At 48.2% G+C, this 14822-nt stretch overlaps 1 protein-coding gene across 2 annotated transcripts in view; it reads left to right on the top strand.

Moving 5' to 3' along the window:
* The first annotated feature begins 2707 nt into the window (after window positions 1-2707).
* Window positions 2708-14822, top strand: part of DAO (D-amino acid oxidase) — a 24144-nt gene continuing 12029 nt past the window's right edge. The window contains exons 1-6 of one of the 2 annotated variants that reach the window (XM_017879730.1): window positions 2708-2933; window positions 3023-3100; window positions 7694-7896; window positions 10002-10116; window positions 12004-12080; window positions 12740-12805. In XM_017879730.1, the coding sequence (XP_017735219.1) occupies window positions 7703-7896; window positions 10002-10116; window positions 12004-12080; window positions 12740-12805 (452 nt within the window). In that variant the 5' untranslated portion in view covers window positions 2708-2933; window positions 3023-3100; window positions 7694-7702. The remainder of the gene's footprint in view (window positions 2934-3022; window positions 3101-7693; window positions 7897-10001; window positions 10117-12003; window positions 12081-12739; window positions 12806-14822) is intronic. The other variant, XM_017879731.1, reaches the window with a different exon arrangement.

Below are 14822 nucleotides of genomic sequence, written 5' to 3'. Positions count from 1 at the left end.
CCCCTCCTCCTTCAAAGTGCCTGTCTCTGGTCTTGGCGGGAGGCATACTTCCAGCCTGTGGGCTGGTCACCTTGCAGGCTATAACCCCTTATAAGAAATAAGGTCTCTTCTCCTCTCTGAATGTACACACTTGTGATTTTTTTTCTAGTTAACAGGGGCTATGAACATTCTTACAGAAGCCTTTTATCTTTTGATTGATGTATGTTTTCATTTATCTTGGGTATATACATAGGCGTGGGCATGATAGATATTAGGATAGCCATCTTTAACTTCAGTGGATGCTGGAGCAAGTTTCTGAATTTTAGCCCTGAAGTAGGGATGATAATAACAGCACCTGCCTTATAGGGCTATTTCAAGATTCAAAGAGAAAATCTGGGTAAGGCAGGGTGCGGTGGCTTACGCCTATAGTCCCACCACTTTGGGAGGCTGAGGTGGGCAGATCACCTGAGGTCAGGAGTTCAAGACCATCCTGGCTAACACGGTGAAACCTCGTCTCTACTAAAAAAATGCAAAAAACTAGCTGGGCGTGGCAGTGGGCACCTGTAGTCCAAGCTACTCGGGAGGCTGAGGCAGGAGAATGGCGTAAACCCGGGAGGCGGAGCTTGCAGTGAGCTGAGATCCGGCCACTGCACTCCAGCCTGGGCGACAGAGTGAGACTCCGTCTCAAAAAAAGAAAAATAATGAGCCAGGCAAGGTGGCATGCACCTGTAATCCCAGTTACTCAGGAGGCTGAGGCAGGAGAATTGCTTGAATTTGGGAGGCGGAGGTTACAGTGAGTCGAGATGGCACCACTGCACTCCAGCTTGGGTGACAGAGTGAGACTCTGTCTCCGAAAAAAATAAATAAGAAAATCCAGGTAAAGTATTTAGAATTGGTACACCAAAATTTATAAAACGTAAATTATTGCTGGGATGGCAGTGGGGAGCCTGAAGATATCGGGCTTTCATGAATGTTGAAGTGCTCCCATGACAAATTAAACACACAGGGAACTTTATAAGGGTCACATGATATATAAGTGATACTTGACTATTGTATTGAAATTCAAACTAGTTAGATATAAAATAAAAAGTGGGTTTCACCCTATCCATTTTTTATTATTGAAGAAAAAACAATAATGTCAGAGTGTGGTGGCTCATGCCTATAACCCTAACCCTTTGGGAGGCCGGGGTGGGATGATTGCTTGAGGTCAGGAGTTTGAGACCAGCTTGGGCAAAATAGCAAGACCCTGTCTTTACAAAAAATAAATATTTTGACTGGGTGTTATGGCATGAATCTGCAGTCCTGGCTAGGCCAAAGCCGAAAGATTGCTTGAGCCCAAGAGTTCAAGGCACCACTGCATTCTGGCCTGGGTGATAGAGTGAGACTCTCTCTCTCTCTCTCTTTTTTTTGAGACAGAGTCTCACTCTGTCGCCCAGGCTAGAGTGCAGTGGCTTGATCTTGGCTCACTGCAAACTCCGCCTCCCAGGTTCAAGTGATTCTCTTGCCTCAGCCTCCCGAGTAGCTGGGATTACAGACATGTGCCACCACGGCCAGCTAATTTTTGTGTTTTTAGTAGAGACAGGGTTTCACCAACCTGTTAGCCAGGCTGGTCTCAAACTCCTGACCTCAAGTGATCCATCCACCTAGGCCTCCCAAAGTGCTGGGATTACAGGCATGAGCCACTGCACCTGGCCTGACCCTGTCTTTTTTTTTTTTTTTTTTATCTTTTTCTTTTTTCTTTTTTATAGACAGAGTATCACTCTGTTGCCCAGGCTGCAATGTGCAGTGGTGCCATCTCGGCTCACTGCAACCTCCACCCCCTGGATTCAAGCAATTCTCCTGCCTCAGCCTCCTGAGTAGCCGGGATTACAGGTGCACCCCACCACTCCCAGCTGAGTTTTTGTAATTTTAGTAGAGACGGGGTTTCGCCATGTTGGCCAGGCTGGTCTCAAACTCCTGATCTCAGGTGATCCACCCACCTTGTCCTCCCAAAGTGTCAGGATTACAGGTGTGAGCCACTGTGCCCGGCCGATCCTGTTGCTTAAGAAAAAAGGAAAAAATACTAAGCAGTGAGTATTTTGCATGCATTTTCTTATTTCATCTTCGCCTTTTAATTTGATGATACTAAAGGCAGGTGTTAGAGGCCGGATTGCTAACGCTGACCCAAAGAATGCCTCCCTCAGGGCTGGTTGATCCCTCTCTCTCAGGCCTCAGTCTTCCCATCTGTACAGTGAGGTGCCCGCAGATCTCTGGGCTCTAAAAATCACAGCTCCATGTCTATCCCTGGCAGAGGAAGGGCCTGGAGTCCTGCCGCTTGCGTCTCTGGGATACGGGAGCAAAGAGCCACGCATCCTCATGGCCCACACAGTCGTCACCTCCAGTCTCTCCTTGGCCTCATCTCCCCAGCGTCCTGGAATGGCATCGGGTTGGCCCAGGGAGCCCCTGTCCTGTGCCTCTCCTTTCCCCTCAGGGACTGCCAGGCTGACCAACCCCTCTCTGCAGGCCAGGCCTACAGTGCCCCAGGGAACGGCCCGACCCTCCCCCAGGGCAGCAGCAGGAAGAGGGAAGAAAGGGGATCCTCTCCAGCTGGCCAGAGAGACAGACCTTCTTGTGCTCATCAACCCTCCAAGAATGCCTGCCCTCCCTCCCTCCCCCGAGGCCTGTCCACAGGAGCTTGAGATCAGCCAGAAAAGTCAGGCAACTTTTCAGGGACTGGGAGCGAGGTCTCCCAGCCGGGCCTGGGTCCAGTCTCTGTGGGCAGTGCAGTGCTGAGCCCCACCCCTCAAGCCGTGCCCTGTCCATAGCTCCAGACTTTGACCCTGCGCTCCAGTCCGGGCTGGCGGACAGAGGGCTGGAGACAAGACGCCCCAGAATCAGGAGCTTCCCCTCAGGAAATAGCATCCTGTGTCCTCGCAGTGCAGTTATCTGGTCTCTCCAGCAGTTTGGTACTTCCGGTGAGTGGCAGATGCACCTTTGAGCTGCGGGCAGGGGTTGGGAGAGGGGAGAGGCAAAGGATTTCATGTCCTCCCAATGTCAAATACAGGGCTCAACATTACAGCCTAAGGCAGGTGACAGGAAAGGAGAGATCCAGCCTCTCAAACATCCAGCAGAGAGACCACAGGTAAGTGATTTTTCCCTCCCCAAGCCTCAGTTCTTCATCTGGAACATTGGGATCATGACTCCCCTCTTAGAGGGTGAATCTGAGTGTTAAAAGAGGTGGTGCATGTAAAGTGCTTAGAACAGATCTAGGCAGGTAGCAAGGACTCAAATGACAGTTATTATTATTTTTGGTGGGGGAGTTGGTAGCCTGGTTCTCAAACTTTTATAGCTTCTGTTCCATTTCAAGGATAAACTCTGCAAATAACTTCATAAGAAGTAGCCATGTGGTGCAACCGGGGAGAACTAATTATGTTCGTTCAAATGCCTCATCTCTGGCTTACTGATTTTTTTTTTTTTAAACAAGTCTTTCATATTCTTTCCTGAGCACATAGCAATCAAAGCCATCAGCTGTCTCAGATTGCCTTCTAGGGGACAAGGGAGGTCCTAGGCAGATAAACGCAAGACTGAAAGACAAGCAGAAAGCATCAGGTGGCAACTGCATGCCAACTGCCTACATATTTCTTTAGAGCAACGCAGAAAGTGCTGATAGAACTGGGTCTAGATCCGAATGCTGTCCCATACTGACTGTGTAACCTTGGGTGGGTGACTTCTCCTCCCTGAACCTCAGTCCCAGCCTCCAGAATGAGGGCAGTAACCTTCCCTACTTCCTACAGCAGTTGAGAGGATTAAGAGGATTACGTCTGTACTGCATCTACATGTGTCTGGCAAGTGGCAGAGACCAAAATACGTTGATTCCCTTCCTGTTCCATGCTTACACATTCTAATCACACACACACACACACATGCACACAAATATAATAATCCCAGTTGTTTGCAACTTCTGGGATGCATACTCCAAGCTTGCTGGGTTGAAGTAATGGTGTAAAACAGAGGAGAATGGCAACACTAATAAAAACATCAGCAACAACACGAAAATGTCCAACCAAGTAACTGAGCTGGGTGCGTTTAAGTCCAAAAGCTCATTACCTACATGCATGAATGATTTTACCTGAGGCTGGATCTGCCAGATCTCACAGTCTGGCTCTGGCTTGTCATGAGGACCTCATGCATTTATTTTGCACTTTAACACACACACACACACACACACACACACACACACACACGTTGCAATAATCAGTGTCAACTTTGACTCATACAGTGAATTTTTTAAAAAAGATAATTGACTTTGGACTCACATTGTTTTCCTTTTAAATTCTCTTTTTTTTAGACGGAGTTTCACTCTTGTCACCTGGGCTGGAGTATAACGGCATGATTTCGGCCCACTGCAACCTCCTCCTCCCAGGTTCAAAGGATTCTCCTGCCTCGGCCTTCTGAGTAGCTGGAATTTCAGGCGTGCACCACCAAGCCTGGCTAATTTTTTTGTATTTTTGTAGAGACAGGGTTTCGCCATGTTGGCCACGCTGATCTTGAACTCCTGACCTCAAGTAATCTGCCAGCCTCGACCTCCCAAGTGCTGGAATTAAAGGTGTGAGTCACCGTGCCCAGCCTTTTAGATTTTCCATTCTATTCCCACCAACACTCTAAAAATTCCTACAGATATTTTGTTTTATTTTGTCTTATATTATATTATATTATATTTTATTTTATTTTTGAAATGCAGGACTCTGAAGCTTCGGTTGTTCCTCTTTACCTGCTTGATTCTCAGATTTTTCAAACCATGTGATTTACTGGCAAGCACGGTCTTTAAGCACATAGACTTATGAGTCAGGCTGGCCTGGGCTCTGCCTCTCACTACATGGGTGTCCAGGAGCTGATATTCCAGTGAGGAGACAATAAGGCAAGGAACTTTGTCAGTTCTCATAAAAGTTTATAGATGAGGTTGGGCATAGTGGCTCACTCCTGTAATCCTAGGGCTTTGAGAGTCTGAGGCCAGCAAATCTCCTGAGGTCAGAAGTTTGAGACCAACCTGGCCAACATGGTGAAACCCCGTCTCTACTAAAAATACAAAAATTAGCCAAGCGTGTTGGTGCATGCCTATAATCCCAGCTACTCAGGAGGCTGAAGCAGGAGAATCACTTGAACCCGGGAGGCAGAGTCTGCAGCGAGGTGAGATTGTGCCATTGCACTCCAGCCTGGACGACAAGAGTGAAACTCTGTCTCGAAAAAAAAAAAAAAGTTTATAGATGAGGAAACTGAGGTTCAATTAGGATTAACCAACTCATCTTGGTTTGCCTGAAACTCTGATGCACTGACTTTAAGTCTGAAAGGCTGCATCCTGGGAAGACCCTCAGTCCTGGGCAAGCTGGGGAGGTTGGTCACCCTCACTCAGTCCAGCTGAGCAACTTGCCCAGGGTTACATGGCTGGTGTGTGCCCAACTCAGCTTGCGAACCTGGGTCTGTTTGACCCTCAGCCTGGGCCATAGTGTCTCTTGGATTCATCATGGAGAATCTGGAAAATGCAGAAAGCCCTTTATTCCTCTGCCTTCTCATTGTTAACATAAAAAATGGTCAAGAGGGCAAGTGCAGTGGCTCACACCTGAAAGCCCAGTGCTTTGGGAGGCTGAGGTGGGAGGATCGCTTGAGCCCAGGAATTGGAGGTGGCAGTGAGCTATGATCGTGCCACTGCACTCCAGCCTGGGTGCCAGAGTGAGACCTTGTCTCTTAAAAAAAAAAAGAAAAAAAAGCGGTCAGCTCTCTGGAAATTATGCAGAGACAGTAAAAAAGCCCAGAGAGGGAGAATTAACTTAGCCAAGGTCACACAGCAAGGCAGAAGTGAAGCCAGGTCTGACTCTGCCTTCTCTTCTTTTTTTTTTTTTTTTTTTTTTGGAGAGAGTCTCGCTGTGTTGTCCAGACTGGAATGCAGTGGTGCGAACTCAACTCACTGCAACCTCTGCTGCCTGGGGTTCTTCAAGAGATTCTCCTGCCTCAGCCTCCCGAGTAGCTGGGATTACAGGCGCCTGCCACTGCGCTCGGCTAATTTTTGTAGTTTTTAGTAGAGATGGCGTTTCACCATCTTGGCCAGACTGGTCTTGAACTCCTGACCTCGTGATCCACCTGCCTCGGCCTTCCAAAGTACTAGGATTGCAGGCGTGAGCCACTGAGCCTGGTTCTCCCTCTCTCCTTTAGTTCCTGCAATGTTTTTGTTCTATGTGATTTTTCAGAGTTCTAGGAGACAGAAGGAGGCTGCTGTGTGTTGATGGCCTACTCTGCCAGGCATTGTACCGAGAACTTTTGCTAAACTTCTTATTTAACCCTTAAAATGACCCTGTAAGATTGGGATTACCCTCATTTCGCAGATGAGGAGATTGTATCTCCAGAGGCAAAGTATTAGAGAAGAGGGAGGAGAGGAGGCCAGAAGTCCCTGAGAGGGCTGTCTCCTAAGCACCCCAGTATCCAAGCTAAGGGTCGAAGCTGGAAGAATTGCCTAGAGGAACGATACCTTTCTGTTTGTTGGTTCTATCTCCAACTTGGCTTCTGAAACCCCAACAGAGTCCAGTTCTTGTGGACTGGAACCGTTTTCCCCTCCTTTATAAAACTAGGCCATATTAAGAATGTCCCGCTGTCCAGGGCCACAGGCCCAAGTTGCCAGGAGCTGAGGTCTGCCGGAGGAGAGTTGCGAGTGAAGAGGAGGGAAAGTTGAATTTGGCTCTTCTGAGCACAAACAATTCTCTTGTTCTGCCTCAGCAGGAGCCTGCAGAATATTTCCCTGCTGTGCAGGCTTAAGTAGCTTCAAGGTTAAAAGCTGGTAGGCCTTCTAAACTTCTCAGGGCCCAGTTAGCCATGTGCCCCAAGGCAGGTGGAGTTCTGTGCTGGAAGACCAAGTTCTGAGGCCAGACACTGTGTCTGTCATGCTCATAGCTGCATTTGCTGGCTGCCAGCCTGGCATATGGTAGGTATGCATTAAGCATGTGTTGAGTTTGCTCAAATTGAAATTAAGTCACAGCTGCACCATTTAACTGGCTTTGTGACTTCAGGTAAGTCATATCACCTCTCTGAACATCAGTTTCCTCCTCTGTAAGACGGGGCCGATAGCAGCAGCTCCTACCTCATAAGAGTGTTGGGAGACTTGGAAGAAGGGATGCCTGTGAAGTGCTTAGCCAGGGCCAGCTGGCTCACAGTAGGTGCTCCACAAATGTCAGTACATTACTTCTTTTTCATCAGGCAGCTTGTTGAATTTGTTACGTTTGGCATCTTGTTCAATTTCCCATCCATCCCCTCAAGTATGGATTACTAGAGGTTGAAGCATCTTGCCCAAGGTTAACGGCCAGTAGGTGGCAGAGCTGAGTCCTGAAGCCAGAGCCCATCCCACTAACCACCAGCCTATCCAGCCTACAGTTGGTCATGCGTTCTGCTGGGTCTTTTCTATTCCCAGCCCAGAAACTGGGTGTCTGGGGATGCTCCCCAGAGAAAGTTGCATCATTTACCAGCCGTGTGACTGTGGCCAAGTCTCGATCGCTTCTCCATACCTCAGTGTTTCCATTTGCAAAATGGGAGCAATGATATTCCTTCCTCCTGGGGTCATCGGGAAGATCAAATATAAAAAGGGCTTGGTGGTGTCTGGCACTTTCTAAGCCTTCAGTGGATGGTGGCAATGGCGGTGAGGATGATGGAGATGATGGTGATGATGGTGTGCCTCAACCCTTCCTTCCCACAGGCTGGTACCATGCGTGTGGTGGTGATCGGAGCGGGAGTCATCGGGCTGTCCACCGCCCTCTGCATCCATGAGCGCTACCACTCAGTTCTGCAGCCACTGGACATAAAGGTCTACGCGGACCGCTTCACCCCACTCACCACCACTGACGTAGCTGCCGGGTTCTGGCAGCCCTACCTTTCTGACCCCAGCAACCCAAAGGAGGCGTGAGTGAGGGTCACATAGGGTAGCCTGGGGAGCCCATGGGGCTAAGTCTGCAGAGGGGGTCAGGGTTCCTATCACCAAGAGCAAGCCCCTTGTGGAAGCTCTGATCTAGCATAAGATAAAGAAAACGCCAGGCATGGTGGTTCACGCCTTTAATCCCAGCACTTTGGGAGGTCGAGGTGGGAGGATCACTTGGGGCCAGGAGTTCCAGACCAGCCTGGGCAACATGGTGAAACCCCATCTCTACCAAAAATACAAAAAATTAGCCGGGCATGGTGGCGCATGCCCGTAATCCCAGCTACTCCAGAGTTGAGGCAGGAAAATCATTTGAGCCCAGGAGGTAAAGGTGGCAGTGAGCTGAGATTCTGCCACTGCACTCTCAACAGAGTGAGACTGTCTCAAAGAGAAAAAAATAAATAAAAGATTCATAAATATTAAGCCCCTTGCTCTGTGCCAGGTACTAGGAGGTTTTGTCTCGTCTTCCCGAAACTGGGTGTCTGTCAATACCACATGATTGGTGAATCTGGAAAAACTTCCTCTTTTTTAATTTATAAATTTTATTTTTATTATTATTATTTTTGAGATTGTGTTTCACTCTTGTCACCCAGGCTGGAGTGCGATGGCATGATCCTGGCTCACTGCATCCTCTGCCTCCCGGGTTCAAGCGATTCTCCTGCCTCAGCTTCCCAGGTAACTGGGATTACAGGCACCTGCCACCACGCCTGGCTAATTTTTGTACTTTTAGTAGAGATGGCATTTCACCATGTTGGCCAGACTGGTCTCGAACTCCTGACCTCAGGTGATCTGCCTGTCTTGGCCTTCCAAAGTGCTGGGATTACAGGCATGAGCCATCATGCCTTGCCAAATTTTATTCTTTTCAGATAGAGATAGGGTCTCTCTGCGTTGCCCGGGCTGATCTTGAACTCCTGGGCTCAAGCAATCTGCCCTCCTCGGCCTCCCAAATTGCTGGGATTACAGGTGTGAGCCCTTGCATCCAGCCAAATCTGGAAAACTTCTAAGTGGGTGAACATCTAAGTGGGTGGATGGATGCACAGATTTATCAAATAAATTGCAAAGGTCATTATGATAGTTTAGAAACTGCCAGATGCTTCAGCAAATGGAACGCCCAAGCTCAAACAGATTTAAAAAAATTTTTTAGAGGCATCCTGTCACCCAGGCAGTGATATGATCATAGCTCATTGCAGCCTTGACCTCCTGGGTTCAAGCAATCCTCCCAACTTAGCCTCCCAGGTAGCTGGGACCCAGGTGCATGCCATCATACCCGGCTAATTTTCTTTATTTTTTGTAGAGCCAGGTTCTCCCTATGTTACCCAGGCTTGTGTCAAACTCCTGACCTCAAGTGACCCTCCTGCCTCAGCCTCCAGAAGAGCTGGGATTATAGGCATGAGCCAATGTATCCAACCAGAATTTTAATTCACACATCTGTAAAAAACCAATGTTTCTGATCAGTGCGCAGTGATTCAGGGGCCCAGGCTCCTTCCATCTCATGACTTTGCCATTTTCCCACATGTTCCTGAGGTCACCTCAATGTCACCATTCACATGGGCCGGTGACTGCAGAAGGATCACGTAGGACCACATGCGCAGAGTCTTTAGAGTCCCTTGGCCAGAAACAAGTCACACGGTCACATTTAGCTGCAAGAGGGTCTAGGAAATGTAGGTGAGCTGTGTGCCCGGGGGAGGAGGAAAAGTTTGAGGAGCTGCAATTCGATATCTGCCACCAATGTTTACAAGGAGGGGTGCTTGCAGCCAGACTGAACAGTGTGGCTCATAATCCCCAAAGCCAGGTCAAGGTCTTCGCTGAAACTCATCAGCCATGTAATCCCATGCCAGAGGTGCACTCCAAATGGTTATGATGGGCATCCTTCATTCCCTGTCTTCTTTATTCTATTAATGGGGAAATATTGGAAAATTTGGGAGGGAGAAGACCCATGGCATTTGGGGAGTTGCAAGAGTGAACGTGGTGGATTTCTGTGTTTTGGACACACCCCAAACTCCTGATCATGCCACAGCCCCATGCCAGCTGACCTAAGGTTTTTTGCCCAGCTCAGGGCATTGGGTGATCGAACTCTTCATGACCCTTCCAGGGACTGGAGCCAACAGACTTTTGACTATCTCCTGAGCCACATCCATTCTCCCAATGCTGAAAAACTGGGTCTGTTCCTAATCTCAGGCTACAACCTCTTCCATGAAGCCATTCCGGTGGGTGAGCAGTTCTTGACCGTGAGGGTTGATCACCCAGGGCTGGGGTGGTGAGGGTGAGTGCCGCAGAGCCTTAATCACAGATGAGGGCGTGGTGCTTTGAGTCTCGTAGGCAACAGACTCCTGGGTTCAAAACAAGTTTGGTTTAAATTCTATTTTTGCTTTGAAAATTATTTTTGTTTCAAATTTTGCTGTTAAGTTGGCAGAGGACAAAGAATCTTCTGATACCCAGGGGAAACTAGCCTTTGATTAGCATGGCTAAAATACAAACATGTTCTGCAGTGATGGGCACTTGGTGCTGAAGCCGAAAGGTTTCATGTGTCCCTGGAGGTCCCAGGGCTTTTTATCAAGAAGAAATAAAATACTTATCATAGCAAAACTGCCAAAGCATTTATTATGTGCCAGGCCCAATCCTAACTAATTTACTCATTTAATTCTCTTTATAACCAGGAGGTAAGGGCTGTCCTTATCCTCACTTAATAGATGAGAAAAAAGAAGCTCCGAGAAATGGAGTAACTTGCCCAAGGCCACAAAGCTTGCCAGTGGCTGAGCTGGGATTTGAATCCAGGCCATCTGTGACCACATGCTGCCCAATGTGCTAACAGGAACAGCACAGCCCTGGGAGGGTTTGCTCAGGCTGCTTAGAGAGGGTGGTCTGGCTCTGTGCCCAGAGCCCTGTGCCAGCTCTTAAGGTTCATTCAACCTTTAGCACTGTGCTAAGGGCTTTATCCACATTGTCTGTTACCTTTCATGGGACTAAGAGTATTTTTTTTTTTTTTTGAGATGGAGTCTCGCTGTATTGCCCAGGCTGGAGTGCATTGGCATGATCTTGGCTCACTGCAACCTCCACTTCCTGGTTTCAAACCATTCTCCTGTCTCAGCTTCCTGAGTAGTTGGGATTACAGGCATGCACTACCACGCCTGGCTAATTTTTGTATTTTTAATATAGATGGGGTTTCACCACGATGGCCAGGCTGGTCTCGAACTCCTGACCTCAAGTGATCTGCCTCCCAAAGTGCTGGGATTACAGGTGTGAGCCACTGCACTTGGCCAAGAATGATTATTAACTCCATGATACAGACAAGGAGATTGAGTCTCAGAGAATTCAAGTAGTAAGTGATGAGGCTGGGGTCTCCGCCCAGGTTGTCTGACACTATGCTCTGTTGCTTTCTCTCATCCCCGGGGACTCTCACTGTTGCCGCTTTCTCTCCCCTATTTCTGACCTTTTCCCTATAACTCACCCTCAGTCTTACTCTTACCCTTGCCATAAATAGGGGTTAAGAACATGGACTCTGGAACTAAGCTGTGTGGGTTAAAATCCCAACACCACCGTTTATTAGCTGTGTGACCTTAGGCGAGTTATTTAATCTTTCTAAGCCTCAGTGGGTCCATCTGTAAACTGGGGAAAGAATAGCATCCACCCCAGTGGCTTCTTGTGAAGATTAAATGGACCAGTGTAAGTAAAGTGCTTGGAACGGTGCCTACGCACTTAGCATGACATACGTCTTTGTCATTATCATTTTTTTTTTTTTTTTGAGATGAAGTCTCGCTCTTTGGCCCAGGCTGGAGTGCAGTGGCACGGTCTCGGCTCACTGCAACCTCTTGCTCCCAGATTCAAGGGATTCTTCTGCCTCAGTCTCCTGAGTATCTAGGATTACAGGCATGCACCACCATACCTTGCTAATTTTTGTACTGTTATTATTTTTTTAGTATAGACGGGGTTTCACCACGTTGGCCAGGCTGGTCTGGAGTTCCTGACCTCAGGTGATCCACCCGTCTCAGCCTCCCAAAGTGCTGGGATTACAGGTGTGAGCCACCACGCCTGGCCCATGATCATTATTATTGACTTCCATCCCTCCTGGTACCCCCTTTGTCCTTCCTCTTCAGGACCCTTCCTGGAAGGACACAGTTCTGGGATTTCGGAAGCTGACCCCCAGAGAGCTGGATATATTCCCAGATTACAGGTGAGTTTATTGTCATAGCCAAAGGGGACCGGGGCCCCATGAGTTAGACAGACCTGTCCAGAAGGCAGCAGAGGGTAGAGGCACCAGATTTCCTGTGCTACCCAGGTCTTGGTACCCTGGTCTCCTGGTCCTTGGTCCAGCTCCTTCAGAGAGGCTACCCACTCAAACCTGGCTTGGGCTGGGAAGGTAGGGGGTATGAAATCACAGATCTCAAGTCCAGAGGCTCCATATCACCATCTTGTTTTGTAGATGAAGATATTGAGTTTCAGAGAGGCTAAGTGACTTCCTAAGGTCACACAGCCAAGTGGCCAAACTGGGATTCCAACCCAGTCTATATGACCCCACACCCCTCCTTTCATTTCTCTGCAGCCTGATGCCTCTCTGGTCTTCTCCTCATCCCACCCCACGCCTGAATCCCTTCTACACATGCACATTCAATCTCCATTTGCGTCTTCCAATGTCAGAGATGGTCTTGTCTGATAGGACATTTTTCCTTGCATTGAGCTCAAAACCACATCCCCCCCTTGAACTTCACCTAGTGGTCATGGCACTACCCTTTGGGCCTACAGAACAACATTGCTCCCACCTCCATTTCACAGCCTTCAAATATAGCCCTGATTTTTACCTTTATTTTCAACTTTTGCCTGCTGTGACTCTAGCTATGGCTGGTTCCACACAAGCCTAATTCTGGAGGGAAAGAACTACCTACAGTGGCTGACTGAAAGGTGAGATTGTAAGCTCCACTTTGAGGGAGGCACCTCCCAGAGACGAAGTTGTAGCAGAAGATGGTTCATGGGCTTCCCCCTGCATGGACCAACCCCTTAGGCCTGGTGTGGGAGCTATCCTTGGTCCTGATCACCACTGGGCACAGAGGCAATGGGTCCTGAGCCTAGCTGGGCATCAGAACCACCTGGGCAGCTGTTTACACATGACGTCTATTAACAACCTCTTTCAAATCCCTAATATTTGTCTAATAGTTTTAGATGTATTATTTTAAGATTTCCAGATATGTTTACATCATCTGCAAAACATAAGCTACCTTTTATTTTTTATCTACCTCTCTCTTTTTTCTTCTCTAACTGCTTTGGCCAATACCTCCAGAACAATGTTACTCATCCAGGTGATAGTGGATGTCTTTGACTTGTTCCTCATGTTAATAGGAATCTGGCAGTGTTCTAAATTAGCAAACACTCACTTGAGAGAAACATTGGTGTTTATAATCACATACATTCATATTAAGGGAGATTCCATACTTTGTGTGTGTATGTGTGTGTGTGTGAGAGAGAGACAGAGTCTTGCTCTGTCGCCCAGGCTGGAGTGCAGTGGCGCAATCTCGGCTCACTGCGAGCTCTGCCTCCCGGCTTCACGCCATTCTCCTACCTCAGCCTCCTGAATACCTGGGACTACAGGCACCCGCCACCACCACGCCCGGCTAATTTTTTGTATTTTTAGTAGAGACGGGATTTCACCATGTTAGCCAGGATGGTCTTGATCTCCTGACCTCGTGATCCGCCCCCCTCGGCCTCCCAAAGTACTGGGATTACAGGTGTGAGCCACCGTGCCAGGCCTGATTCCATACATTTTTTATATGTTACTATTTTATTGAGATTTTTAGGCCAGGCATGGTGGTTCATACCTGTAATCCTAGTACTTTGAGAGGCCAAGGGGGGCAGATCACTTGAGCCCAGGAGTTCAAGACAAGCCCAGGCAACATGGCAAAACTCTGTCTCTACCGAAAAATGCAAAAATTAGCCAGGTATAATGGTGTATGCCTGTAGTCACAGCTACTTAGGAGGCTGAGGTGGGAGGATGGCTTGATCCCGGGAAGTAGAGGCTGCAGTGAGCTGTGATCACACCACTGCACTCCAGCCTGGGTGACAGAGTGAGACCCTGTCTCAAAAAAAAAAAAAAAAAAAAAAAAACCAGATTTAAAAAATATGGAATGTATGGTGGCTTTTATCAGATGACCTCAGAAGATTTTTTTAAATGTAGATTTCAGGACCCCACTTTATGCCTGCCAAATTAGAACTTCTGGGATAAGGTTTACCAATCTGCTTTTTCATTGAGACAAAATCTTACTGTGTCACCCAGGCTGGGGTGGGGTGTAGTGGCATGAACACAGCTCACAGCAGCCTCAACCTCCTGGGCTCAGCAATCCTCCCACCTCAGCCTCCAGAGTAGCTGGGACCACATGCATGTGCCACAATGCTTATCTAATTTTTTTTTTTTTTTGAAACGGAGTCTCGCTCTGTCGCCCAGGCTGGAGTGCAGTGGCTGGATCTCAGTCACTGCAAGCTCCGCCTCCCGAGTTTACGCCATTCTCCTGCCTCAGCCTCCCAAGTAGCTGGGACTACAGGCACCTGCCACCTCGCCCGGCTAGTTTTTTGTATTTTTTAGTAGAAACGGGGTTTCACCATGTTAGCCAGGATGGTCTCGATCTCCTGACCTCGTGATCTGCCCGTCTCGGCCTCCCAAAGTACTGAGATTACAGGCTTGAGCCACCGCGCCCGGCCAAATTTTTTAATATTTTTGTAGAGATTGAGTCTCACTATGTTGCCCAGGCTGGTCTCAAACTCCTGGGCTTAAACAATCTTCCTGCCTCAACCTCCCAAAGTGCCGGGATTACAGGCGTGAGCCATCAGGCCCAGCAGAAATTTGCATTTTAAGAAGCTCCCTGATGATTCTAATTATCAGCCACGTTTTGGAATAATTGTACTAAGACATGGCTATTTCTTCTAACTT

This window comes from Rhinopithecus bieti, unplaced genomic scaffold, assembly GCF_001698545.2.
Source record: "Rhinopithecus bieti isolate Rb0 unplaced genomic scaffold, ASM169854v2 scaffold_11933, whole genome shotgun sequence".
Lineage (NCBI taxonomy): Eukaryota > Metazoa > Chordata > Mammalia > Primates > Cercopithecidae > Rhinopithecus > Rhinopithecus bieti.
Note: the sequence above shows the minus strand (reverse complement) of the source record. Positions and strands in the feature narration are given on the sequence as shown.